This window comes from Hypomesus nipponensis, chromosome 21 (assembly GCF_054491055.1).
Source record: "Hypomesus nipponensis isolate SF chromosome 21, ASM5449105v1, whole genome shotgun sequence".
Lineage (NCBI taxonomy): Eukaryota > Metazoa > Chordata > Actinopteri > Osmeriformes > Osmeridae > Hypomesus > Hypomesus nipponensis.
In genome coordinates, this window is record NC_140381.1 from 2,406,918 (window position 1) to 2,431,935 (window position 25,018).

Sequence of the window (25,018 nt, forward strand, 5' to 3'; positions counted from 1 at the left end):
GTTCACAAACAATTGTGAACGTATTTCAGAATACCCTTGGGTTCATGTCCAAATAATTCAGCTACGTAACTGCCACCTTATCATAATATATTAATCTGATGATATATTTGTGTTTGATGTCATGAATGAAGCACAGATTTATTGATTGAAGCGTAATAGCTTGATTAATAGTTAATTAATAGATTATTATTATTAATTATAATTAATAGATTGATCTGGCCTTGAAGTTACGTCCTCCCTCCCCACCCCCCCTGCTAACTACCTGGTACACACACACACACATCCCACCACTAACTACCTGGTACACACACACACACATCCCACCACTAACTACCTGGTACACACACACACACATCCCACCACTAAAAACTCGGTACACACACACACAACCCCCCCCCCCCCCCCGCAATCAACCCAGTACATACACACACACATTTACAACTCTGTAAACACACACAAACACACACTAACAACCATGCACACAAACACACTAACATGCTCGAAAGTTGGCACTCTCTCTTGGCACCAGAACCTGCTTAGCTGGAGTTGTTGCATTGTTTGGTGGCATGACACTAAGGCATGATCCTTATCCCTTATAGCCTACACATTGAGGAAACCTGGATGAATACTTTCACATTAAAAATAAAAGTAATAGGATTGTTGTACAGTTTCTGCTTTGAGTTGTCTATCTGGGTTTTATCTTTAAGTTGTTTCATGGTTTTGTCTCAATATTTCATACAACTTAAATTATACAGCAGGGAAGTATAGAATGTTTATGCATGGCTCGATATTTATTGATTAGACAGACTTCTTTTGTTTGTTATTACCTTACTTGCCTTTTGTCTTGCCTAGACTTACATCATATTAGCAACTCTGGGAATCAGTCTAAGATCCCAGGGCAATTTTCAGCCCAATGACTGAAGCTTTCTGAAATATCTAATACATTATCTTTATTAAATGAAGTCACCCAAATATTTCAAAGGTTACACAGTGAAACATCCCAGTTTACATTAGACAGGAGAGATGATGTCGTGGTCACCATGATTATGGCTACATGTTGTTTTTACAGAAATCAGTTCTGAGGGAGGAGTGACATCATCAGCTCACTCTAGTCTCTGGTCCCTGAAAGGTCAGAGGTCAGACACAAACACATTCTTACTTTAGAGACCTTCACTGTGACATCATCATGATTGACAGATCGGAAGGCGGGGCTGAAGCCCATACTCACACGTGATTGGTCCGATGGTAAGGGGCTTGAGGTGGAGGGACTCAGAGACAGAGCGGGCCGTCCTTCTAGAGCACACCTGTAGAGAGACCAGAGACAACGGAGAAAGTTAGTGAACAAAGCAAGTACTGAAAGAAATGAAGTCGAAGGGAGAGTTTGAAAGTAAGGAGGAAAATAAATTAGGAAGGAGGGAGGACTCACAGGAGAGCAGGAGGAGTTCCTCTGGTCACACAGGTTGAGGCTGCAGTGCAGGTAGACGTCCCTGTAGTCCCCCTGGAACAGGAACAGCAGCGCAGAGAAGCGAGCCTGGAGGGACAAGCCACTCTCCTCCACGGTCACCTGGTGACGGTCAGTAGGACACCTGGAGGAACAGGTGAGTTAGACAAACACACACACACACACATACTTCTCTTCCCCTCTCCAGGCTCACATACTTGTGCTGGATGAGGAAGTATTTCAGGAGGTCATCAGGATCAGGGGAGTGGGTGGCGTAGCAGTCCTCCAGAACAACCACAAAGGCCTCAGCATCCGTCTCTTCAACAGACACGCCCACATGCAGGATGGAGCCCAGGGGCAGAGTGACCGGGCCTGCTGGGTAAGGAGCTGTGTAGTTGGCATCACGGAACAGAGACATGGAGGCCCTGGCTTTGGGACCCCTGCCTGACAGCTCAACTCCAAGCCTGACAAGATATGATGGAAACAGGAGTCAGCAGTCAGTAGTGTGTGTGTGTGTGTGTGTGTTTGTGTGTGTCCGTGTTGTGTATATAAGTGTATCCACCTACTTCGGGTATGGTTTGATGGCAACATCCAGGCTGGCCTCTGTCCCCAGAGGATAGGAGCAGGAGAAAGGGATCATCAGGGGTTGAACTAAGGTCACATTGCTGACCGGGTAGACAAACAGACTGTTGGAGTAGATGGCGTGGCTGCCGTTGGTCTGGAGAGAGAAGGGAAGAAGAGGGAGGAGGAGGATGGTGGTCAGGGTTGGGTGGAAGCATAAGCTGAAAAGAAAGATTAGGAGGGGGAAAGGAAGACAGGCAGACAGACAGACAGACAGACAGACAGACAGGCAGACTGGCAGACAGACAGACAGACAGACAGACAGACAGGCAGGCAGGCAGGCAGGCAGGCAGACTGGCAGACTGGCAGACAGACAGACAGGCACACAGACAGACAGACAGACAGGCAGACAGACTGGCAGACAGACAGACAGGCAGGCAGGCGGGCAGGCAGGCAGACTGGCAGACAGGCAGACCGGCAGACAGACAGACAGGCAGGCAGGCAGGCAGGCAGGCAGACTGGCAGACAGGCAGACCGGCAGACAGGCAGACAGGCAGGCAGACAGGCAGACAGGCAGACAGACAGACAGACAGACAGACAGACAGACAGGCAGACAGACAGGCGGGCAGACAGGCGGGCAGGCAGGCAGACTGGCAGACAGGCAGACAGGTTCACGGGTTGGCAGGCAGATAGATAGGTGACTCTGCTCTTACCCTCACAGAGGTTCCACAGCTGCCCTCCCTGCACTCCACCTGGTACCACACCGTCCCATTACGCTCCTGGTGGGCGGAGCAGCGGGGGTCGACCAGGTGACCAGCGGAGGGGTCCAGACCATTGGATAACAGCTGAGACTTGAGGAGACCCACCTCCAGGTAGCTCCTCCCACACACCAGCTCTGGGGCTAAAGAAGGGTGTGTGTCTGTAGGGTGAAGAGAGAACCAGAGTGATGATGACGTGTGATTAGTATTATAACGCAGATTGAATGATTTGCTTCAGAATCACCCGGCTAAAATTCAGGCTTCAGAAACCTACCCTCACAGACGACCCCGGCATCTTCATGGTGTGCACAGTTGTGTGAGCCGAAGCCCAGATGACTGCACTCTGTCAGGGAGGACTCTGACCCCGAACACCTGACATCGTCCAGCCAGATGGGCCCGCTGCCCTGGCCAAAGCTGGCAGATAATGTAGCAGACAGGGCGCTGCCACAGCCCAGCTGTCTGCACACCACCTGGGCATCCTGCAGGTCCCACATGTCATCACACACTGTCCCCCACTGGCCCTGGTGGTAGATCTCCACTCTGCCAGAGCAGGCAGGGTTGTCAGAGGTACCGTTGACCAATCTCAGAGGAGCACTAGCTATAAAGTACAGACAGCAGCCAAGAGAAAGTTGAATTACGATCACATCATAACTAGATTGTGTGTTCATTTTCTGTTGTATAAATATCATGACATATTATATATATATATAAATTTCAGGTGGGACCCCCCAAAAATAAGATTCTGGCAACGTCCCTGGTTGATACATAAATAATGAAACATCTTTCCAGATCACAAACCCCTGTCCTGATTCAGTCATTCACTGTTCTGTGTTTGTGTGTTGTAGTGTCGTGTTTCTCCACTAGGTGTCCCCCCTACTCTGCTCCTCCTTGTGACAGGTGTGTGTCATTAATAAGCAGTCTGACTGCCCACCTCTATAACCCAGTCTTCTGGGTCTCTCTCTGCCAGACTGTCTCGTATGTGTTACCAAGCCTCTCACACTCACCCTCACAGACGACCCCGGCATCTTCATGGTGTCCACAGTTGTGTGAACCTAAGGGCGGGTGGCTACACTCTGTCAGGGAGGACTCTGACCCCGAACACCTGACGTCGTCCAGCCAGATGGGCCCGCTGCCCTGGCCGAAGCTGGCAGATGACGTAGCAGACAGGGCGCTGCCACAGCCCAGCTGTCTGCACACCACCTGGGCATCCTGCAGGTCCCACATGTCATCACACACCGTCCCCCACTGGTCCTGGTGGTTGATCTCCACTCTGCCAGAGCAGGAACTGTTCCCCCCAGCCAGACGCAGCTCTCCGCTCCTAGGGGGGGATGTTGGAGGGACCGCTGTGGTGTTCTGGTCTGAGAGAGCTGAGGACCAAGAGGAGATATTACTCACTGAGAGAGACAGGTAGAGAGAGATAGGTAGAGTGTGTTCTCTCTTCAGACTTTCTTACTTGCACAAAATGCAGTCACTGCGATCCCGGTAACGAAAAACTTGTAGACATAGAAACCTCCCGGGCACGCTTTGACATGGAGGGGACCTCGGTCATATTTGCAGCATGTAGCATGTGTCCCACAAACGCTTCGCTCAACCACTCCATCGGAGAGACGTGGATGAGAGCCGTTGATCCACCACGGTATATCTGTTCCGCAGTGACGCGCCGGAACGCAGCTCGTCGGCATCTGTGCGTCGCGCCCCCCAAGAAACAGTCGATACCATTCTCCTTTCCAGCGGACGCCACCGTCGTTCAGGGGATCAGAGGAGTTGTATGGGTTGAGGACGGACCTCCTGTTGTCGGTCATGTTGGTGTAGTGCTGGCAGGGGTCCAAGCAGCGTTGGCCATTTACGTTGAGGCAGTCTTGACCAGGGGGACACTGCGTGCTTCCACAGTTGAAAGTCACGGAGCGAGGGTCTGGACTACTGCTGTCGTCGGGGTACGGGGGAGAGCGGAGGTGCGGTTGGCAGGCGAGGCCGTCGCCCACGAAGCCTTCTTTGCAGGCGCATGTGAGCGACCGGACGGAGAGAGAGTCGCCCCTCTCGTCGGTGTCGGACTCCAGACAGATCGCATGGGTGTGACACGCCGAGCAGCTGCCGACCACTGCACCTGCAGAACAGACCATGGACGTGGCGAAGAGTGGGGTTAAATCAGGAGCGTAGGTTTGTTTACTTATGTGAGTGGGCGGGGGTTCTTTAATAACTGAGGATGAGCCGTAAAAATGTATTTTGTTTAGAAAAAGTTATTTTGTTCGGTAGCTTTTTAGGTTTCCCATATAGGCTACTGAAACAAATTGTTGTATGTAGGCCTTTTTGTAAGGTTATACCAGTATGTCTATGTGGATGTAGTATGACAACCAATGAGACAACAATGACGTAACTGACTGCACATCTTACCTGACGCAACCCCAACAGCAGCCTGCATGGACAGCAGAAACAGCAGACACTCTGACATCATCATTGTGCGCTGCCTCTTTCAGATCACACAAAAATCTGACAAGAAGCATTGGGAGAAAAAAAAAAAAACGTTACTCCAGTTAAAGTTTGAAAACAGGGTGAAACAGGCAGCTGGAGGTTGCTGGAGCCGCCTTGATTCATCCTGCTCATACAGTTAATCAGCTAAGCACCACCTGCAAATTGAGATCAAAACAAATACACCCAAAGTGTGTCCTATATAGGACACTGATCTAGGTCAAGACTGCATGGAGTTCCATACATTCCATTCCAGATCAGATCCTAAGCCAGATGGCGGTTCTATAACCCTAACTTCAGGTTCTATAACCCTAACTTCAGGTTCTGTAACCCTAACTTCGGGTTCTGTAACCCTAACTTCAACCATCAAGAGAGGCACGATACGATTGTCTGTAAGAAACCTCAGTTGCACAAACCTACCTTGTAGCAGGGCTGAATTACAATTAGTTACACACATCCCAGACTCTGACTGAAGTCATGACAACTTGAAGATGTTCATAATACATGACAAGAACCGACACAGAGCAGCATTGAGGGTCTGAGAGGAGAGGTCTCACCTGTCAGTCTTCCCAGTGTTCTGGTGTCTGAGAGGAGAGGTCTCACCTGTCAGTCTTCCCAGTGTTCTGGTGTCTGAGAGGAGAGGTCTCACCTGTCAGTCTTCCCAGTGTTCTGGTGTCTGAGAGGAGAGGTCTCACCTGTCAGTCTTCCCAGTGTTCTGGTGTCTGAGAGGAGAGGTCTCACCTGTCAGTCTTCCTAATGTGTTCTGATGTCTGAGAGGAGAGGTCTCACCTGTCAGTCTTCCCAGTGTTCTGGTGTCTGAGAGGAGAGGTCTCACCTGTCAGTCTTCCCAGTGTTCTGGTGTCTGAGAGGAGAGGTCTCACCTGTCAGTCTTCCCAGTGTTCTGATGTCTGAGAGGAGAGGTCTCACCTGTCAGTCTTCCCAGTGTTCTGGTGTCTGAGAGGAGAGGTCTCACCTGTCAGTCTTCCCAGTGTTCTGGTGTCTGAGAGGAGAGGTCTCACCTGTCAGTCTTCCCAGTGTTCTGGTGTCTGAGAGGAGAGGTCTCACCTGTCAGTCTTCCCAGTGTTCTGATGTCTGAGAGGAGAGGTCTCACCTGTCAGTCTTCCCAGTGTTCTGGTGTCTGAGAGGAGAGGTCTCACCTGTCAGTCTTTCCAGTGTTCTGGTGTCTGAGAGGAGAGGTCTCACCTGTCAGTCTTCCTAATGTGTTCTGATGTCTGAGAGGAGAGGTCTCACCTGTCAGTCTTCCCAGTGTTCTGGTGTCTGAGAGGAGAGGTCTCACCTGTCAGTCTTCCCAGTGTTCTGGTGTCTGAGAGGAGAGGTCTCACCTGTCAGTCTTCCCAGTGTTCTGGTGTCTGAGAGGAGAGGTCTCACCTGTCAGTCTTCCCAGTGTTCTGGTGTCTGAGAGGAGAGGTCTCACCTGTCAGTCTTCCCAGTGTTCTGGAACACACCTGAGTTCTCACACACCTTTATATGCACCCGTCTCCATGGAGAGCGAGTGACGTGTGATTAAACAATTCAGGTAAAACAGGGATGTTTTGTGTGAGTGAAGAGGTGGTGGAGGTGGTGGAGGCGGGGTTGTCCCATTGCAGAACAATCACCATAACTGTTAAGAAATATTTGGTGTTTACACAGATCAAACTAAATCCATCACTTTGTATCTCTTTTGATCTCTCCATCACCATGGTCACTGGCCACACCCCACTCCACTCCTGCATTGAGTCAACATTCTGATAGCAAATTATACATGATGTGACTTTTATATCTTTGGTTGCACTGGTACCATTACATTCCCAACAGTTAATGTGTCATGTATTGTTGTGGTAGCTTGACATCAAGGATTAGGGTACAGTTTATTGACTGTTCCAGTAAATGCCGTTGAGTGAACTTCCTCTTTTTGGTGCAACACACACTGTCCTACATACCCACTATTTCACAGGGTCCTTGGGTCAAGGTTCTCTAAGGTATTGATTTGTTTCAACATGAGAAGTTCAACATTCTCACACAAGTGTGAGAGAACTGTAGCGTTGTATAACAACTGTGCCTAGTTAATAACACCTCTGTTTTACAAATGGTGACAGACACAGAAAAATATGACAAATATATAATTGTATCCAAATGAACAGGTTTATGAAATCAGTCATTCTCTTTACAAGCGTTTGGAATGTTAAACTTTTTGTTTGTTTCAATAATGTAATACCCAAACTCACCACTAGCTGGAATCACTGTTTAAAAAGCAGAACATTTAAATTGTCCTTAAGTCATTTCAGTAGTTTTATGATCTGACTGAGTTTGTGATGATATTGTTAAACTGTCTTGTAAAATACAATTCCCTGGCTCAAACCACCATAAGTAGACAGTTAGTCACAACTGTTTACTGTACTACACGCATGTATGACATAGTACACACACTATTTGTATGGCGCTTTGGATAAGCGTGTCTGCTTAGCAGTACAACGTCACATGCGATGTATGACCATGATTCAGTTAGCCTCACACTTGGTTTGGGGCAGTGCAGACAGTTCCACAGCCGCCTTTGGAGAATCCAGTCTCAAGGCCTGGTGCAGCGGGTCGGAGAACGTGGCGTGGAACATGTGTCAGACTGAATACCGTGTTCTGATTCCACCACCATACATAATCGTTTTTTACATTTAGTCATTTAGCAGACGCTCTTATCCAGAGCGACTTACAGTAAGTACAGGGACATTCCCCCGAGGCAAGTAGGGTGAAGTGCCTTGCCCCAAGGACACATCGTCATTTGGCTCGGCATTGAACCAGCAACCTTCTGATTACTAGCCCGATTCCCTAAACGCTCAGCCACCTGAAATAATGTGGCTGAGGGTTAATGGTTGTATTAACATGTTAACGTGTAGAATTGTATCTGGGGTGAGACTTATTAGGACTGTTCATATTTTGTCATCACATGATCTGGAGTGTCGGCCAGAGCACGGCTTTGAGGCCAGGATGTTCAGGGCAGGAGTGGTGCACAGATGATCCAATGAGGAGACAAGATTGATTCAACCACTTTGTATTAAAAGTTGCATGTGGAGTTGAGATGTATGTAGAGTGTGTTTTGGTGTGTGTAGTACAGGTGTGGTTATCTGTCATGAACACTTCAAACTAAATGGAGTTACTTTGTCTCAGCAACACACAAACAAGGATAATCGCTGTTTTAGAAGCGCAACAGATAAAAGTAAAGACAATGTGCGTTCTCTCGCATGACTGATGGTGATGCTGCTACAAATGAAGAGTCCTTCGGCATCATAAATCACAAATGAAATGGTACATGAATGGGGAGCCTTTTGTACACACAAAGAAGCTTGACTTCCTTGTCTGAACACGTTCCAGAGCCACTCAGCACAATGCACAGAAGAGTGTTAAACCACAAACAATCAGAGGCAGAGAGAGAGAGAGGCAGAGAGAGAGGTAGAGAGAGTGAGAGAGAGGCAGAGAGAGACAGAGGTTGAGAGAAAGGCAGAGAGAGAAAGGCAGAGAGAGAGAGAAAGGCAAAGAGAGAGAGGCAGAGAGAGAAAGAGAGAGACGGAGAGAGAGAGGCAGAGAGGCAGAGAGAGGCAGAGGGATAGAGACAGAGACAGAGAGAGAGCGAGGCAGAGAGACAGACAGGCAGAGAGAGAGGCAGAGAGAGAGGCAGAGAGAGAGGCAGAGAGAGAGGCAGGGAGAGAGGCAGGGAGCGTAAACAAGCCGGTTCAGCCAAAGCCTCAGACAGTGTCCACAAGCTCCTAGTATAGCGGAGCTACGTCTCGTTAGCACGACGAGACACATGAGCAAATAAACACCACAGTTAAACATCCCATACACGCAAAACACACACACACACACACAGGCAAATATACAGAAGAATCAGAACCACATGCAAGGGGGCACAGGGCTGCTGTTGTGAGATGGGGTGTGTTTTAATAGTCTGAAGCGGTGTCCTTCACCTGAGGTGACGTAAGGAAATAAATAGGGTGCTCGTTTACCCATTTTGGATTGGTTTCATAATTAGCAAAAATCTCATTCTTATTCCAAAAAATTATTCTATGAAAAAGCTAGTAGTATGAGCCAGGTTCGAGAATCGAACACAAATAATTGGTGGAGATAGTTTTGGATATGTTGACTGGAGTTAATAGAATAAAAACAACCAGACGAGCCGGGTACCTAACCGGAAAAGCGATACCACCTACATCCACCAGGGCGTCAAGGGGCGGGGGTCTGATTCTTGGTTTAACCAATCTTGAATATTTATGTTGGCATAACATAAATACAGTATTAGTTGCTGCATGTGTTTTATTTCCATCTCTGTCGATTGTTAATAATAACTATAGGAGCCATGCATATCATATACATAGGAGCCAGGTATATTTACGTTTGTTTATGGTTCATGTTACCTATACGTCACTATTATTGACTATGGTCAGAAAATCAGTAGCCTATTTAAACACCTGTGCACCTACATGGAGGGAGAGAGGGGGTGAGTTTGGGTTTCACATTTTTTGTTGGCCGCAGTTTTAAAGCAGTATTTTTCATACAACTGGATTTTGTTTCGAATTGTTTTATTTTTTTATTCAAATGGACAATGAAGACCCGAACACATAGCACGGAGTGGAACTGCCTCATTCAAGCGCGTCATACCAATGTTTGTGCCCTGACTCTGCCTCTCAGCGGCTTATGGAGGATGCTACAATAACCTTTACTAACATTATTACTAAGAATTATTACTTCTTTATTAGTCAGAGCCTTGATTGTTACAAAAACATTCCATGCTTTTGGTCTGATAAGTGATTAAGTTAAAGGAAAAGTTGTATGTTTATTTACTAGGCTATTCTTGTTACCCAGTGTTCCCACTATTTCCTAATATAAAATGACTAATTATGGAATGCAACCTTCAGAAACAGTAACCCACAATTTAAAGCTTATAGTTATTTATATGCAGGGTGTTCTGTCATCATTTCCAGGGGTTAAAACATTCTGAGGGAGGTGTGACTTCATCAGCTCACTCCAGACTCTGGGCCCCTGGAGGTCAGAGGTCAGGGACAAACACAGTGTTACCAGCGAGACCGTTACCTATGACAACATCATGAGTCGTCATGGCTGTGGGTTATACTCACAGATGATTGGTCCGATGGTGATAGGCTTGAGGGGTACGAGTTCGTCGACAGAGCGGACAGACCTTCCTGAACACATCTGTGGAGAGACACCAGAGAGACCAGAGAGTCAGAGACACCAGAGAGTCAGAGACACCAGAGACCAGAGAGTTACAGACAACAGAGAGTCAGAGACAGCAGAGAGTCAGAGAGTTAGAGAGAGTCAGAGAGAGCAGAGAGACCAGTGAGTCAGAGAGACCAGGGATGAGGGTGGGAGGACTCACAGGAGAGCAGGAGGAGGTCCTCTGGTCACACAGGTTGAGGCTGCAGTGCAGGTAGACGTCCCTGTAGTCCCCCTGGAACAGGAACAGCAGCGCAGAGAAGCGAGCCTGGAGGGACAAGCCACTCTCCTCCACAGTCACCTGGTGACGGTCGGTAGGACACCTGGAGGAACAGGGGGGTTAGACAAACATACACACACACACATACTTCTCTTCGCCTCTCCAGGCTCACATACTTGTGCTGGATGAGGAAGTATTTCAGGAGGTCATCAGGATCAGGGGAGTGGGTGGCGTAGCAGTCCTCCAGAACGACCACAAAGGCCTCAGCGTCCGTCTCCTCAACAGACACGCCCACATGCAGGATGGAGCCCAGGGGCAGAGTGACCGGGCCTGCAGAGTAAAGAGCTGTGTAGTTGGCATCACGGAACAGAGACATGGAGGCCTTGGCCTTGGCACCCTCTTCTGTCAGCGCACCTTCGAGGCTGACAAGATATGGAACAAGAAAACAACAAAGTCAGAACAAAAAAGTTTAAATCAAAGTGTGTCAATGTTTGAGTTTGTGAGGGTCCACCTACTCCAGGTATGGTTTGATGGCCACATCCAGGCTGGCCTCTGTCTCCAGAGGATAGGAGCAGGAGAAAGGGATCCTCACGGGTCGAACCATGGTCACATTTCTGGCAGGGTAGACAAACAGACTGTTGGAGTAGATGGCGTGGCTGCCATTAGTCTGGAGAAAGAAGGAAGAGAACAATATGAGTTTCCCAGCCTGTGCAGGGTTGATCAATCAGGCAGAAACAGGCAGACTGGTAGAGTAACCGTGTCCTCACCGTCAGAGTGGTTCCACAGCTGCCCTCCCAGCGCTCCATCTGGAACCACACCGTCCCGTTAATCTCCTGGGAGGAGAAGCAGCGAGGGTCTGCCAGGTGAACAGAGGAGGAGTCCAGATGTTTGGCCGCTAGCTGAGACTTGAGGAGACCCACATCCAGGTAGCTCCTCCCACACTCCAGCTCTGGGGTGACTTAAAAAAAAGAGGGAATGAAAGAAAGAAAGACAGAGAAAAGCGAAAGACGATGAAGAATAAAATAGAGAGAAATAAATAATTAATTGACAAAATATACAATTTTGTATTCCCTCCTTTTACAGATACTGTCTAGACATGCGGTACGCAAATATGGATTCTCCTGCTGTCAAAGTTCATGTTTCAGTTCAACTCTACTTTTGTGTAGTTGAAGATAAAAACCCCTTAATTCATAATTCTCAAGTCTAGGTGATGTTATTTTGACTCGTGCTGTGTTTACACTTACTGGTGGGGGTAGTGGTGTTTGAAGGAGGGGTGGTGGTGGTGGAGGAGGACATAATTTGACGAACTGGGAAGAGAGGTAAACCAGCAACACAAGTTAAGCTGCTGTTTAAAAACTGATACAGTCCTGGCCTGCTGGGCAAGGTGTGGCCCCATACAGGAACACCACAGGAGGGGGAGTGGAGGAAGGAGGGGGGGGGGGGGGGGTCGGGTGGTCATTTGACCAACTGGGAAGAGAGGTAACCAAGGTAAACAATGAATACATACTAATGATCAGGAGCCAAGTGCACCATCTGGGCGTAAAAAAGTTGGTCTTAACTCTTACGTTGGTGTTAGCCAGGGTCGGACTGGCCATCGGTGCCAACTCGTGGTTCAAATTTTTAGAAAATGTTCTGACGTGTCTTCTGAAATGTGTTCTTACGGACTTTGGAAGTTTAACGTAAGAAATTAAACATATATGATTTAATTTCTTTGTAATCATCCAAAATAATGCTAAGTGTATGGGTATTTTTCCAAGTAGGCCAATGATTGGTCGACAAGCGCGATGCATTGAGTGGGCAACGCGCCGTTTACTGAGTGGGCCGGTCTGACAGTATAACTCCCGGGGCACTTTTTCCCCAGTGTCCGCCCCTGGTCGTAGCTACGTCCGACTTTGTGATTTGAATTTACACCAAGTGCACCAAGCTTGACAGACCACGGTCGTAGCTACGTCTGGTCTTAAGATGCGCGTCCTTGTAAAAATGCGAAAGCGTCGATCGTTGCCAAGCAACACATATAAGAGCCTATCAGAGCCAGTCTACGGACTTATTAGACATTCTGTGAGCCTATCCGAAGCGCACTCTATAGCTAGCCTACCTCCCTTCAAAACAAGCCATGGATAAAGAAAAACTAAAGAAAAGGAATATACATTTTACTGATATAGAAATTAGAAAACGTGTAGAGTTGTATACTGAGAATAGAAGTGTGTTCACAGGGAAATGTATAATAATATAAACACAAACAAACAGAAAAAATCAACTTGGAAATCGATCAACAATAAAATTAACAGTGGATTTTTGCTACCACCGACGACTCTTTCTCACCTTAATGCCCTTTCCATGTTGCCTATTAACAAGACGCGCTGCATGTGCGAAACAAACTGTTAGCCCTAATTAGGCTACCATGGATATTGGTCCGATTTTCCAACTTACGCCTGCTCCCCACTAGGCGTAAAATGTACACCCAGGTGCAGCACATAAAGGGCTTAAGTCTAACTGGTGGACTAGTCGTAACTTTAAGTTCAACGTCGGACGTAGCGTACGCCCAGGTGTACGCCCAGCTGGTGCACTCGGTGGTTATTTTGACTCGCGCTGTGTTTACACTTACTGGTGGTGGTGGTTGAAGGAGGGGTGGTGGTGGTAGGAGGGATGGTGGTGGAGATAATTTGACGAACTGGGAAGAGAGGTAAACCAGCAACACAAGTTAAGCTGCTGTTTAAAAATTGTAAAAGTAAATAAACAAATGAGGTCAATTGGAATGACTGTGTATCATTGTATTTTTTTTTTACTACAATGTATACAGTATATGTGATATAAATTGGCCATGAATTTCCTTATCAAACTTGCCAGCAGATATACAGATATACCAAAAACAACATGTTCAGATCCTACCTGAAGCATGATGACCTTGTATGACCACCAATTTCAGACAAAGTAATTATAAGCAGAACAAAATGGTTACATACCTGCACAATAAGCCAAGTGACAAGTACTTGGTTGGACAAACTTGTAGACGTAGTAGTTTCCAGAACAGGCTTTAACATGGATGGGGTTTGACCTATAGTTACAGCAGGCTCCCCACCAGCTCCCACACACACCACGTTCCACCACCCCGTCTCCCAGCTGGGGGTGAGGAGCAGTGAGCCACAGAGGGGCGTGGGTCCCACACATGTTCTGTTCCACACACGTGTCTGGCATCTGGGTGCTGTTGCCCCCCAGGAACAAGCGATACCATCCCTGCCATCTGACACCCTCGTCACAGTGCGTGCCACCAGCGCTTCTGTAGTCCGTTGAACGCCAGGCATCGTCCAGAACTGAGTACTGCTCACAGGGGTCAGCACAGTGAAGAGTATCGTTGACACTGATACAGTCCTGGCCTGCTGGGCAAGGTGTGCCCCCACACAGGAACACCACAGGAGGGGGAGTGGTGGAAGGAGGGGTGGTGGTGGTTGTTGGTCTAGAGGTGGTGGTAGGAGGAGGGAGGGTGGTGGTCATTTGACCAACTGGGAAGAGAGGTAAACCAACAACATAAGTTAAGCAGCTGTTTAAAAACTGTAAACAATAAATACATACTAATAATCTAATGAGCTTTAGTGGAAGGTAAACTGAAATATAAAGTAAATTAGCAAATTAGGTCGATTGAAATGATATTGTATCATTGTATTTCATTATACTACAATCATATATGTGATATCAATTGTTCAGGAATTACATTTCCTTATCAGACTCGTCAGCAGATATACATTGTCAGAAACAACATGTTCACTTCCTACCTGAAGCATGATGAAGAGCTTGTATGACCAGGAGCAACAACAGACCCTCTGACATCATCATCATGAGAGGCTTCATTCTCCTCAGACAAAAACCCTGAAAAACATTTAGATTCACATATGAGCGACACAAGCTCAGGTTAGTTAGTTTGCTCGCTTGCTATCAAGGCGCACTATTGTCATCACACTCACTCACCTCACAGTTTGCACTACCTGAAGGGTGTCAAAATGTGCATCTCGTTCCTAAAAACATTGATATTACTTTGTAGAAGGTTTCTGTCATTTCAGTACCAGAAAGAGTCCAGCTGTTATTAGTTAAGTTTTGCAAGCAGGTCTCTAATACATTACAATATTAATGTATTATATTTATATAAATATATATGACAGCATAGGGATGAATTTGCAGTTTAGTTTTACATTTTAGAATACAGCTAAATCTGAATCAGCACAAAAAGTACGGGTAATATGGATTTAACATTAAGAAGAAAGATTTTTTTAAATCGGTGTTGTCAATGAAGTCAAGCAAATGCAAACATTTAATCACAATTAAATGCCCAGGTAGTTGTTAGCTGTTGTTGTTCTCAGGGTCATTCAGACGAGAATGTGGACCTGTATTTCTAAACAAAATCACAAGGAAATGATAATACACTGTAAAAGTAATAAAGTGCAACGCCGTAGTGATGGAATAAATGACTAATATATTTGTAAGGCTTGAATGCTTCTCCTGACACCCTGCTGCCCCTATTGGCCACCCAGGGTAGCACAGTCATAACGTGGGAGGGACCTTTGACCCCTAACGATGCTGGTTCATATGGAGGAGGAACAGGAGGGACAGGAGGAGGGACAGGAGGAGGAACAGGAGGAACTGGAGGAGCTCAGGTCAGTAGCTTAACGATAACCGTAACTTTAGGGTTCTATAACCCTAACTTTAGGTTCGATAGCCCTAACTTCAGGTTCGATAACCCTAACTTCAGGTTCGATAACCCTAACTTCAGGTTCGATAACCCTAACTTCAGGTTCAATAACCCTAACTTCAACCATCAAGAGGCACGATACGATTGTAAGAAACATCAATCAGTTGCACAAACCTACCTTGTAGCAGGGATGAATTACAATCAATCACACACATCCCAGACTCTGACTGAAGTCATGACAACTTGAAGATGTTCATAATACATGACAAGAACCGACACAGAGCAGCATTGAGGGTCTGAGAGGAGAGGTCTCACCTGTCAGTCTTCCCAGTGTTCTGGTGTCTGAGAGGAGAGGTCTCACCTGTCAGTCTTCCCAGTGTTCTGGTGTCTGAGAGGAGAGGTCTCACCTGTCAGTCTTCCTAATGTGTTCTGATGTCTGAGAGGAGAGGTCTCACCTGTCAGTCTTTCCAGTGTTCTGATGTCTGAGAGGAGAGGTCTCACCTGTCAGTCTTCCCAGTGTTCTGGTGTCTGAGAGGAGAGGTCTCACCTGTCAGTCTTTCCAGTGTTCTGGTGTCTGAGAGGAGAGGTCTCACCTGTCAGTCTTCCCAGTGTTCTGGAACACACCTGAGTTCTCACACACCTTTATATGCACCCGTCTCCATGGAGAGCGAGTGACGTGTGCTTAAACAATTCAGGTAAAACAGGGATGTTTTGTGTGAGTGAAGAGGTGGTGGTGGTGGGGTTGTCCAATTGCATAACAATCACCATAACTGTTAAGAAATATTGTACGTTTACACACTTCAAACTTAATCCATCACTTTGTATCTCTCTTTTGATCTCTCCATCACCATGGTCACTGGCCACACCCCACTCCTGCATTGAGTCAACATTCTGATAGCAAATGATACAACATGGATCTTTTGTGACCATGAGTACCAGTGTGAACTTTCCCAACAGTTAATGGGGCATGTATTGTTTCTTGACATGGCAGGATTTATTGACTGGGTATGTTCCAGTAAAGTCCATTTAGAGAAATGTCTCTTTTTGATATTGATTCTTCAAGTACAGCCAGCACCTCTCCACACCCACGCACACACCACTTACTCTCTGTCTCTCTTACACACTGTCCTACACATCCACAATCTCACATGGTGAATGGGTCAAGGTCCTTGAAGTTATTGATTTGTGATTTCAACATTCTCTCACAAGACGTCTGTGTGCTTAGATAATAACACAAGTTTTACAAATGGTGAAAGACAGAAAGATGTGACAATTATATAATTTATTACAAATTAACAGGCATATGAAATCAGTTTCTTTACAAACATTTGGAATGTTAACCATTGTATTTTTTTCTAGTGTTTTATAGGCCGTAAGGTGAACCCTGTTATCATTTCATCCCGCCCCTGTCTGGCATCTACACAATCTTTAGCTCATAAAAAAGAACGAGTCGTGCTAAGCTACCAAAAAAAACAAACAGACGATTGTCGATGCATCTATGTTTCATGCAGAACTAGTTTCTTCCGAGTTTAATAGGATTTTGGTGGCTAGGTTCGACACGTGATCGTTTTACACCAATAAGGTAGCTGCTTTTTGTCAACATGGATGGATATGGTTGTCAAATAGAGGATGGGACCCTGCACGTCACCTGACCAGATATTCGTCCCCTGACAGTGTTTTGCATGTGATACACTGCGGCTGCAAAAGTGCCAGTGAGACAGGCAGATGTTCCTGTGTTTCTGCAGTGCACTGTGGAGCAGGACATTTTCTAAAAGACTTTGTGGTTCACCTTGCGGCCTACAGTAAATCTGTTTCAATAATGTAGTACCCAAACTAGCCACTAGCTGAAATCACTGCACAAAGCAGAACATTTTAATTACATTTATTCATTTAGCAGACGCTTTTATCAAAAGTGACTTCCAAGAGAGAGCTTTACAAAAATGCATTGTTTAATAATTGTTCTTAAAAGACAATGCTTTTTATTAGTTTTTGTTTGTATGGGGTAAAGTTGTCGCAGCACAACAATGGGTTGTTGTGAACCTTTGGGTCATTATGACATCACAAGGGATCAGTCATTTCAGTAGTTTTATGATCTGACTGAGTTTGTGATGATATTGTTAAACTGTCTTGTAAAATAAATTCCCTGGCTCTAACAACCATAGACAGTTAGTCACAACTGTTTACTGTACTACACGCATGTATGACATAGTACACACACTATTTGTATGGCGCTTTGGAGAAGCGTGTCTGCTTAGCAGTACAACGTCACATGCGATGCATGACCATGATTCAGTTAGCCTCACACTTGGGTTGGGGCGGTGCAGACAGTTCCACAGCCGCCTTTGGAGAATCCAGTCTCAAGGCCAGGTGCAGCGGGTCGGAGAACGTGGCGTGGAACGCATACAGCGGAGTCCACATGCCACCAATGTTGCGATAGAAACACAGGACCCCGGCGGGCCAGTCAAGGTACACACCAACCCGGAACGAGCAGGTCCCCTCGACCGCGGGGGGACACAGGCTAACTCTATGGTTATTGTGCAGCGCGTAGCATTCATCTTTATAAACGTACAGGATCCAAGAATCTGCGTTGCAACCTAGTCCGACGTCTGGCCCCACCCCCTTCCTAGGGATCTTGTCATAGGCCACTCCCACATATGCCTCGTGCTCACAGGTCAACTCTATGTAATGGCAAAGGCGGAGCTTCTCCTGGGACAAAACCTGTGTGCACGCATCGAACGTCCCTGGAGAGGCAGAGGTGTCCGACGGCCTCCTCAGCCTCGTCACCTTCCTGCCGCCCTCGGACACGGAGAGGAAACGGTTTGCCGTGCGGACGTCGAGTGTGAGGTCGCACGCGTCTGTAATACGGTCAGAGACAAGGGGCGGGAACAGCTTAGTGGTTAGAGCATTTGACTGTAGATAAAGGAGTCGCAGGTTCAAATTCCCTACGCACGTTTTGGATTAAATCCAAATAAACAGACTTAAGAAGTTTTTACTTTGCTTGCATAAATACATTTAGTTGACAGCTTAAGTTAACCTGTGTCGTGTTAATCAACATTTTATTAGAATGATCGACTAGCCAATGACTTACATTTGTCCAGTCCTGGTTTGTTTCTGCCATCTTCTCTATGATCAACATTGACTTCAATCCTGCACACACAAAAACGTCGTTCATCGGTGAATGAACAAACAAAACACTCATGTCAATTGCAATGATGTCACAATTATATTCATACGTCTATAACAATAATAATGATAATCTGATCTTCTGACTGATGGGTACCATTCATTACACCTGTTTGATCATGTCGGGCACAACTCACCCAAGCTCCAAGAAATCTTGGACAACACGACGATCCACATCGACTAAAGGATTGTAGCTCAGATCCAGCAGCTTTAGACTAACTAAAGAGCCCGACTTCTGGATTATGTTGAAAAACGAGGTTGCCTTGGTGACGCAACAGCCTGACAGTGACGATAGCAGATGAAGGTGAGTGAGGTAACAGCAACACCCTGCCTAGGTATAATAGATTACCCTGCCCGGGTAATCTATTTTCCTGCTAGTTAAAATCTTACATTTTAATTTAATTGAAAATGAGCATTGAAACAAGGTAAACATGCTCAATGTGGACTGCGAAACTCATTTTGTTTGGTGTTATACAGTTGAAAATGAGAATAAATCCAGTACTAAATGTGCATTTACTAGGCCCTTGTAGCTTACCTCAGTACCTGCAGCTTGCAGGCAGACTGACAGAGAGCACCTGCGAGAAAGGCCATGCCCTGGTCCCCAAGGTCATTGTTACTGAGGTCCAAGGTCATAAGTCTTGAAGTCGGCATTGTCAGCAGTTCACAGATCTCGTTCACGTCTTGGGTTCCAAGGCGGTTGAAGCTGAGGTCGAGGGTTTCCACCTTGCAGTTCTGGTGCTTCAGGCCATCACACAGACGACCAACTCCCATGCCCCCTCCCAGGTTGTTGCGGCTGAGGAACAGCGTGGTCAAACGAGACAGGTCGGACCGGAGGACTAAAGCCAGTGTCGCACACAGTGGTGGTATAAAGTGGGGATCGCTTGTTGGTGGTGTGACCTCGCAAAGGCAGAGTCTGTGAAGAAGAGGATTCACAGTCAGGAGTACATTTTACTGTCAGGCAGTTCTAAGTTAAATTGAGGATATTAAACAATTCAGGCTGAAGGACTATGACAAATGCTTGCTTGGTTTAGCCTGTATTTATATATCACCACCTGTGGCTTATAGTTACAGACACCTACTTTGCTGTGATACTGGAACGCAGGGCAGGAACCAGTCTGTAAAAGCCTTCATCCGATGTTTTCCGGTTCCTGAAGTCAAACTCTTCTGACTTCTTTAGCACCATGTGCTTGTAAGCTACAGCAGTGCACTGGAATGGAGTCAGTGGTTTGTCAGAGGAGCAGGAGTTTGTCACCTGTTCCAGAGCAGACCGGTCTTTACACTGGTTCAGGCAATGGATCAGGTTGATGCAACGCTCTGGAGACAGACCTTTCCTCTTCAGGATCTTCATGTACCCAATCAGCTTCTTGTGGCATTTTGCACTGCTGGACATTTTTGGAAGAATACTTTGAAGGAGGTTCCTGCTGGAGTCATGGGAGATACCGAACAGGAAGCGAAGGTACAGGTCCAGGTGTCCGTTCTCGCTCTCCAAAGCACGGTCAAGAGCCTCTTTAAGGAAATCAAGTAAAGTCCTTAAGTCCTTCCCCTTCTTTGTTTTGACGGGGGAACTTTCTGAATCTTGCTTGTTTGCAAATATATAAAATGCATATAGGGCAGCAAAGAATTCCTGGATGCTTAGATGCACAAATGAAAATATTTTGCGCTCATACAAACCATGTTTTAGGTCACAATACTCTGTGCAAAGACCAGGGCACTTGGCAGCATCGTCGGGTGATATCTCACAGTCCTTCATGTCCTTCGTTGTGAAGAGGACATTTCTACGCATCAGGTTGTCATACGCAAGCTTTCCCAGTTTCAAAATGGTGCCCCTGTACCGTTTCATCACTGCTTGTTCATCCTCAAACTGTGGATTTTCGTACTTCCTGAAACTGATTTGAGTTTGACCAATCAGGTAATGGATATACATGTCGGTAATGGTCGTAGGCGGAGGCATATCGTATGGTCTAGTCTTCTCACTAAAGAGATTCTGAAGCACCATCGCGGACATGCAACTGAACACAGGAACGGGACACATGATGTAGAGGCTAGGCGAATATTTGAGAGCGTCGATTACTTTATTCGCAATTTCCCCGTCTTTGATTTTCGTCTTGAAATAAGTGTCTTTCTGAGCATCATTGAACCCTCGGATCTCATTGACCTGGTCGATGTGAAAATCCTGTCTGCAGAGTTTATTGGCAGCTTCCGGTCGGGCTGTTATCCACAGCCGGGTGTTGGGGAGGAGATGACCGCTGAGAAGGTTTGTCAGCAACACATCCACTGGTTTTTTCTCAGTTACGTCAGACATCAGGACATTATTCTCAAAGTCCAGAGGGAATTTGGTTTCATCTAGACCATCAAGGATGAGGACAGACGTATGGCTGCTAAAGAGAGCCATATCTTTGATGCCAGGGTGGAAGACTTTAAGAAGGGTGAGCAGGCTGTGTTCAGGATCCGACAGTAAATTAAGTTTCCGGAAAGGGAGGCTGATCACAATGTCAATATTGATTTTCCCATTTGCCCAGTCCAGGATAAACATTTTTATAGTCACAGTTTTCCCTATTCCTGCAATGCCCTTGGTAAGCACTCGTTTTATTGTTGGGTCTTCAAACAGGTCATGGTATTTAACGCGGGTTTCTGAGGGGTCCATGAGGTGAGCTGTTTCCGCCTGCCACACCTCATGCTGGCTGTTGATGCTGGACTGCTCAGAAGACACGATATGGAGCTCTGTGTAGAAGTTTTCAAGCAGCGATTTCTGCGATTGACACGTTCCTTCGGGGACATGTTGGTGTGTTATCTTCTCACGAGATTTGATCATCTCGATAATTGATTGACGGACGTCTTCCGAAATTGATAGGAGAGAAAATATCAGTCCAATGAAAGAAACACGCCACACTAAAAGATACTGTAACTGTATTTCCAGCACAATAACTTATCACTAGAGACTCGCTAAGAGCCATATGATTAGTTAAACAAAATCATACTGCGTTGTTTTCACTCACTTTCCTCCTCGTTTCGTCTCAACACCTGGAGACAGATGGGGTAAAAGGAACGGTGTTGAATAGTTAAGCGAACACAAAACTATCAACGTGAAGGGAGCATGTCTGTACCAAACAGAAGGATCGGTCAGTACATTCATTACCTGTTCATCGTTGTATCCAGTGGATCTACCCAACTCAGGCCGTTGGCTCATCAAGTTATTTGGATCTGCATTTATAAAGATATAAAGAGAACAATGTTCAATTTTAAGGTAACTTCATATTTAATAACCCAACCAACTAAAATACGAAATACACACACACACACACACACACACACACACACAAGTACATTAAATAAAGCCCCAGCAACTGTAGTAGTAGTGGGGTATCAATGGGAATTGTGAGTTGTACAGACTTTATTCTTGAAATATCAGCAGGTACTGGCAAAGTGAAATATAAAACGGATGTCAAATATTCCTCACAGTAGGAATACGTAATGACGTAGTTGATGTCCCTGTGAACAACACTGTTGCTGACATTGGGTGCGGAAACCAAGGCACCAGGCTGGGCAACGTTACTGGTGCCTCCGTTCAAAACTCCACAGGCAGCAGAAGTGGCCAAGGCTGTCTCGCTGGAGTTAATTGTCTAAGAGAGAAGCAAGAATTATTATTATTAACAACACACAGGTCTTTAACTCCAGCCTGCTTGGGGATCAATGTCAATACCCGAGCTGTATCAAATTCAATGGAGTGATTTTGCTTTATAGCACATCAAATTGGAAGCATTTTAAAAGGAAATTCCTCAAATTATCTTAAATATACTAAATTAAATCTTCAAATTGCAACTATAGCTTATCATGATGCACAAACAGATACGTCTATCTTAATGGCATTGTTGCGAACTGTTTTGTGATATATTGAAGGTTTTGTAAACGTGACACTATTACCTGCTGCGCGTTCCTCTCCAGAATTCTCGTACCTGTTAAGTTAAACATAACGTCATCATCACATTTTACTATAATATAATAATGTCATACATTATACTATAGTATTATATCATAAATGTAATACATCATCACATTATTAACTACTTACTAACCAAGAGTGAGGTCATGCCGGGAAATATCAAACTGAGGCTGGAACGTAGGCTATCGACCGAGCGATAGCGAGGTTGATACGGCAAAGTCGAGGTTTGATATTTCCCGGCATGACCGAACGGTCGAGGTTAGTAAGTAGTTTATTATTAAGTAGCATTTTTAGCTTTTCATTTTGTAAACGAAAATAAATGGTACGTCTAGGCTAATTGTAGCTAGCTCTCAAGTCTTCTCACGCTGTGTTTTATGTGTTACCTAGCAACTCATTACTTTTGATAGAAAGCGGACAACATGGTTCTGCTAAAATGGCTTTAATTTCAACACAAAATAACGACTCAAGTGATTCAAAGAGTCTAGTCTTCATCCTCACTTTCAATGACAAATCTTTTCAGCATCATCTGGATAGTAAAACTCAGCAGCTGACTCGTCGCTCATTTTGAAGATGACGTCAGAGGGCAATATGGAGCCGTATTGACCGCTGAGGAGGGCAATACGCGTTTGGCATGACTACCCATTAGCCAATCAGAAAGCTCGTACCATCGTTGCCATATAATAAACTAGGATAATGTAATACAGTAAATATTATAATAATATACCACATTTTTAAGAGCACCTTGTAGCTCACCAGTAAGAACGTGCACCATTTAGGCTGAGGCCTTACAACTAGAATCTGGCCTCGGCCATTTGCTGCACGTCTTTCCCTCTCTTTCACCCTGCCTTTCTTGTCACACTTCAAACTGTCCAATAAAGCAGGAAAATTGTCGAACACCATCTTCGAAAGGAAAAAAAGTTTGTTCCGTGTTTCAATACTCACTTCTCGGTTTCTTCATAAGCTTTGCCTTCTTAATCATTGAAGACACTTCTTCGATATTGTATTTATCTGCCAGTTTGGAAGCTAAAGCTCCCGACGACAACCCTGTTACTCTTTTGAAGCCGTCATGTTTCCGTAGAAATCTCAGAAATCGCCTGTGCGTCTTCTTGCTCAGACTCTTCAATTTCTTTTTTATAGTGTCCTTTTTTGTTAACATCTGGTGAAAAACACAAGAGATTCATATTAAACACAGTCTAGTCAGTCAGATAGATTTTGCTTGGCTGAATGTAAAGTCCTCAATTTGCATAACAATAATGTAGGCAAATTACTCATAAGGAGGCCCCAAAACGATGTCAAGTTAGCTTGCTAGGATACCTGTTCGCGCTGCATGGGCCGCGCTAGCAGGTGCTTCAGCACCCCCAAGAAAGACCAAAGCACCCAGATAGCACCCCCAGAAATATTGCTCATTTATTAATAGTATTCAGGCCCAGAGTGGCCATCGGGAGAATCGGGAGAATTTACGGTGGGCCGCTCTGCCCGCTCATGAATTGGTCCAGCAGATCGCCTGCTTTTTTTCACACACCGAATAAAACAATGTGTTAAGTTACTGTGTGACTGATAAGCAGGCCCAAACGGAATACGCAGAGACAACCCTTAACAATCATTTATTGTTGTGGAGTTAGCAAGATTAAGCTGATGCAAAAATAATAAACTAGATGGGGAAAAGATGCAAGGAAGGAACTGAAAAAGCCAGGTAAAAATATAAAGATCTGTCACTTTATAAATCTAGGTTCCTGCAAGGGTGGGAAAAATGTTTTCTCAAAAGCCCTTAATCTTTCAAGTACAAATTTGGGTTGTAATTTCCAGAAAATATTACAATACGAGTCCAGCTCAAAAAACTATTTAGCACAGAAATGTATGCCAAAAATTGAGGCTGCGCGCTAGGCTGCGCGCTAGGCTGCGCGCATTCATGTGAAGTTCCGTTTTCACCTGGCATCAAAACCTTGACTAGGTTCTTGGTTCGGGTTAAGCCCCGATTGTTCAACGTATGGCTCAGCCCCTGGTGGGGGATGGGCTGGCTTTGGCCATTACACTGCCGGGCTGAAAATGGGTCCCACTCCGGCCAAGATAGTATTTATATATAATATATTGAATTGCGTAGTTCCCCCCCTGTCAATGACCTAGCACCCCCTTCGCACCTGCATTAACAGTTATCTGGCGCCGCACCTGTCGCGCTGCCAGCTGACTTCAGGTAAGTGCTCTTCAAGTTGCGTGGCCTTGCTTTAGCTTCAAGTTAAGAAACACTCTTCCAAAACGCTAGCTAATCACCTTAAAATTAATTACCTTAAAAGCGGGACGACCGAAAAGTATCACCTTTCACCGGAGCCTCTTGGTCTTATTCCGTCGGTGTTATGACAGTACCGGAGCTTCTGACAACGTTCTTGTTTTTTCCCGCTGAAAACGTATTCTTCTCTCTTTTTGGAAATTGAGCCAACGCGTACGAGATGCATCACCGCCACCTGCTGCTCGGGAGTGACCTACTACGCCTCCCCTTCTACCAACCAGTATGGCTCTGCTACCAACTACATGCGTTTCAATAGCCCTAAAA

At 45.8% G+C, this 25,018-nt stretch overlaps 4 protein-coding genes across 6 annotated transcripts; all 4 read right to left on the bottom strand.

Annotated features, from left to right (window-relative positions):
* Positions 1 to 770: 770 nt before the first annotated feature.
* On the bottom strand, positions 771 to 5,247 carry LOC146237402 (uncharacterized). 2 transcript variants are annotated; one of them, XM_084685493.1, is made up of 10 exons: positions 5,152 to 5,247; positions 4,214 to 4,864; positions 3,765 to 4,127; positions 3,035 to 3,358; positions 2,716 to 2,921; positions 2,008 to 2,159; positions 1,660 to 1,905; positions 1,427 to 1,586; positions 1,229 to 1,304; positions 771 to 1,122 (listed from the first exon to the last, which is right to left on the bottom strand). In XM_084685493.1, exons 1-10 carry the CDS (start codon positions 5,213 to 5,215, stop codon positions 1,109 to 1,111), a joined length of 2,256 nt encoding a protein of 751 aa, XP_084541619.1. In that variant the 5' UTR covers positions 5,216 to 5,247; the 3' UTR covers positions 771 to 1,108. The 2 variants fall into 2 exon arrangements, with proteins under 2 accessions (XP_084541619.1, XP_084541618.1); XM_084685492.1 differs by lacking the exon at positions 771 to 1,122 and having other exon boundaries at positions 1,170 to 1,304.
* Positions 5,248 to 9,789: 4,542 nt separating this feature from the next.
* On the bottom strand, positions 9,790 to 14,546 carry LOC146237403 (uromodulin-like). The gene is made up of 9 exons (XM_084685919.1): positions 14,437 to 14,546; positions 13,630 to 14,166; positions 13,272 to 13,337; positions 11,434 to 11,624; positions 11,182 to 11,333; positions 10,843 to 11,088; positions 10,610 to 10,769; positions 10,350 to 10,425; positions 9,790 to 10,254 (listed from the first exon to the last, which is right to left on the bottom strand). The coding sequence occupies exons 1-9, from the start codon at positions 14,510 to 14,512 to the stop codon at positions 10,235 to 10,237; spliced, it is 1,524 nt and encodes a 507-aa protein (XP_084542045.1). The 5' UTR covers positions 14,513 to 14,546; the 3' UTR covers positions 9,790 to 10,234.
* Positions 14,547 to 16,491: 1,945 nt separating this feature from the next.
* On the bottom strand, positions 16,492 to 24,865 carry LOC146237404 (NLR family CARD domain-containing protein 3-like). 2 transcript variants are annotated; one of them, XR_014740590.1, is made up of 10 exons: positions 24,754 to 24,865; positions 23,413 to 23,626; positions 22,452 to 22,483; positions 21,988 to 22,150; positions 21,667 to 21,731; positions 21,527 to 21,551; positions 19,610 to 21,365; positions 18,668 to 19,443; positions 18,436 to 18,494; positions 16,492 to 18,202 (listed from the first exon to the last, which is right to left on the bottom strand). XR_014740590.1 is itself a non-coding variant. In XM_084685479.1 (8 exons), exons 2-8 carry the CDS (start codon positions 23,624 to 23,626, stop codon positions 19,062 to 19,064), a joined length of 2,637 nt encoding a protein of 878 aa, XP_084541605.1. In that variant the 5' UTR covers positions 24,754 to 24,865; the 3' UTR covers positions 18,509 to 19,061. The 2 variants fall into 2 exon arrangements, 1 of the variants encoding a protein (XP_084541605.1); XM_084685479.1 differs by lacking the exons at positions 16,492 to 18,202; positions 18,436 to 18,494 and having other exon boundaries at positions 18,509 to 19,443.
* On the bottom strand, positions 17,637 to 18,707 carry LOC146237405 (tripartite motif-containing protein 14-like). The gene is made up of 2 exons (XM_084685920.1): positions 18,668 to 18,707; positions 17,637 to 18,202 (listed from the first exon to the last, which is right to left on the bottom strand). The coding sequence occupies exons 1-2, from the start codon at positions 18,705 to 18,707 to the stop codon at positions 17,637 to 17,639; spliced, it is 606 nt and encodes a 201-aa protein (XP_084542046.1).
* Positions 24,866 to 25,018: the final 153 nt, after the last annotated feature.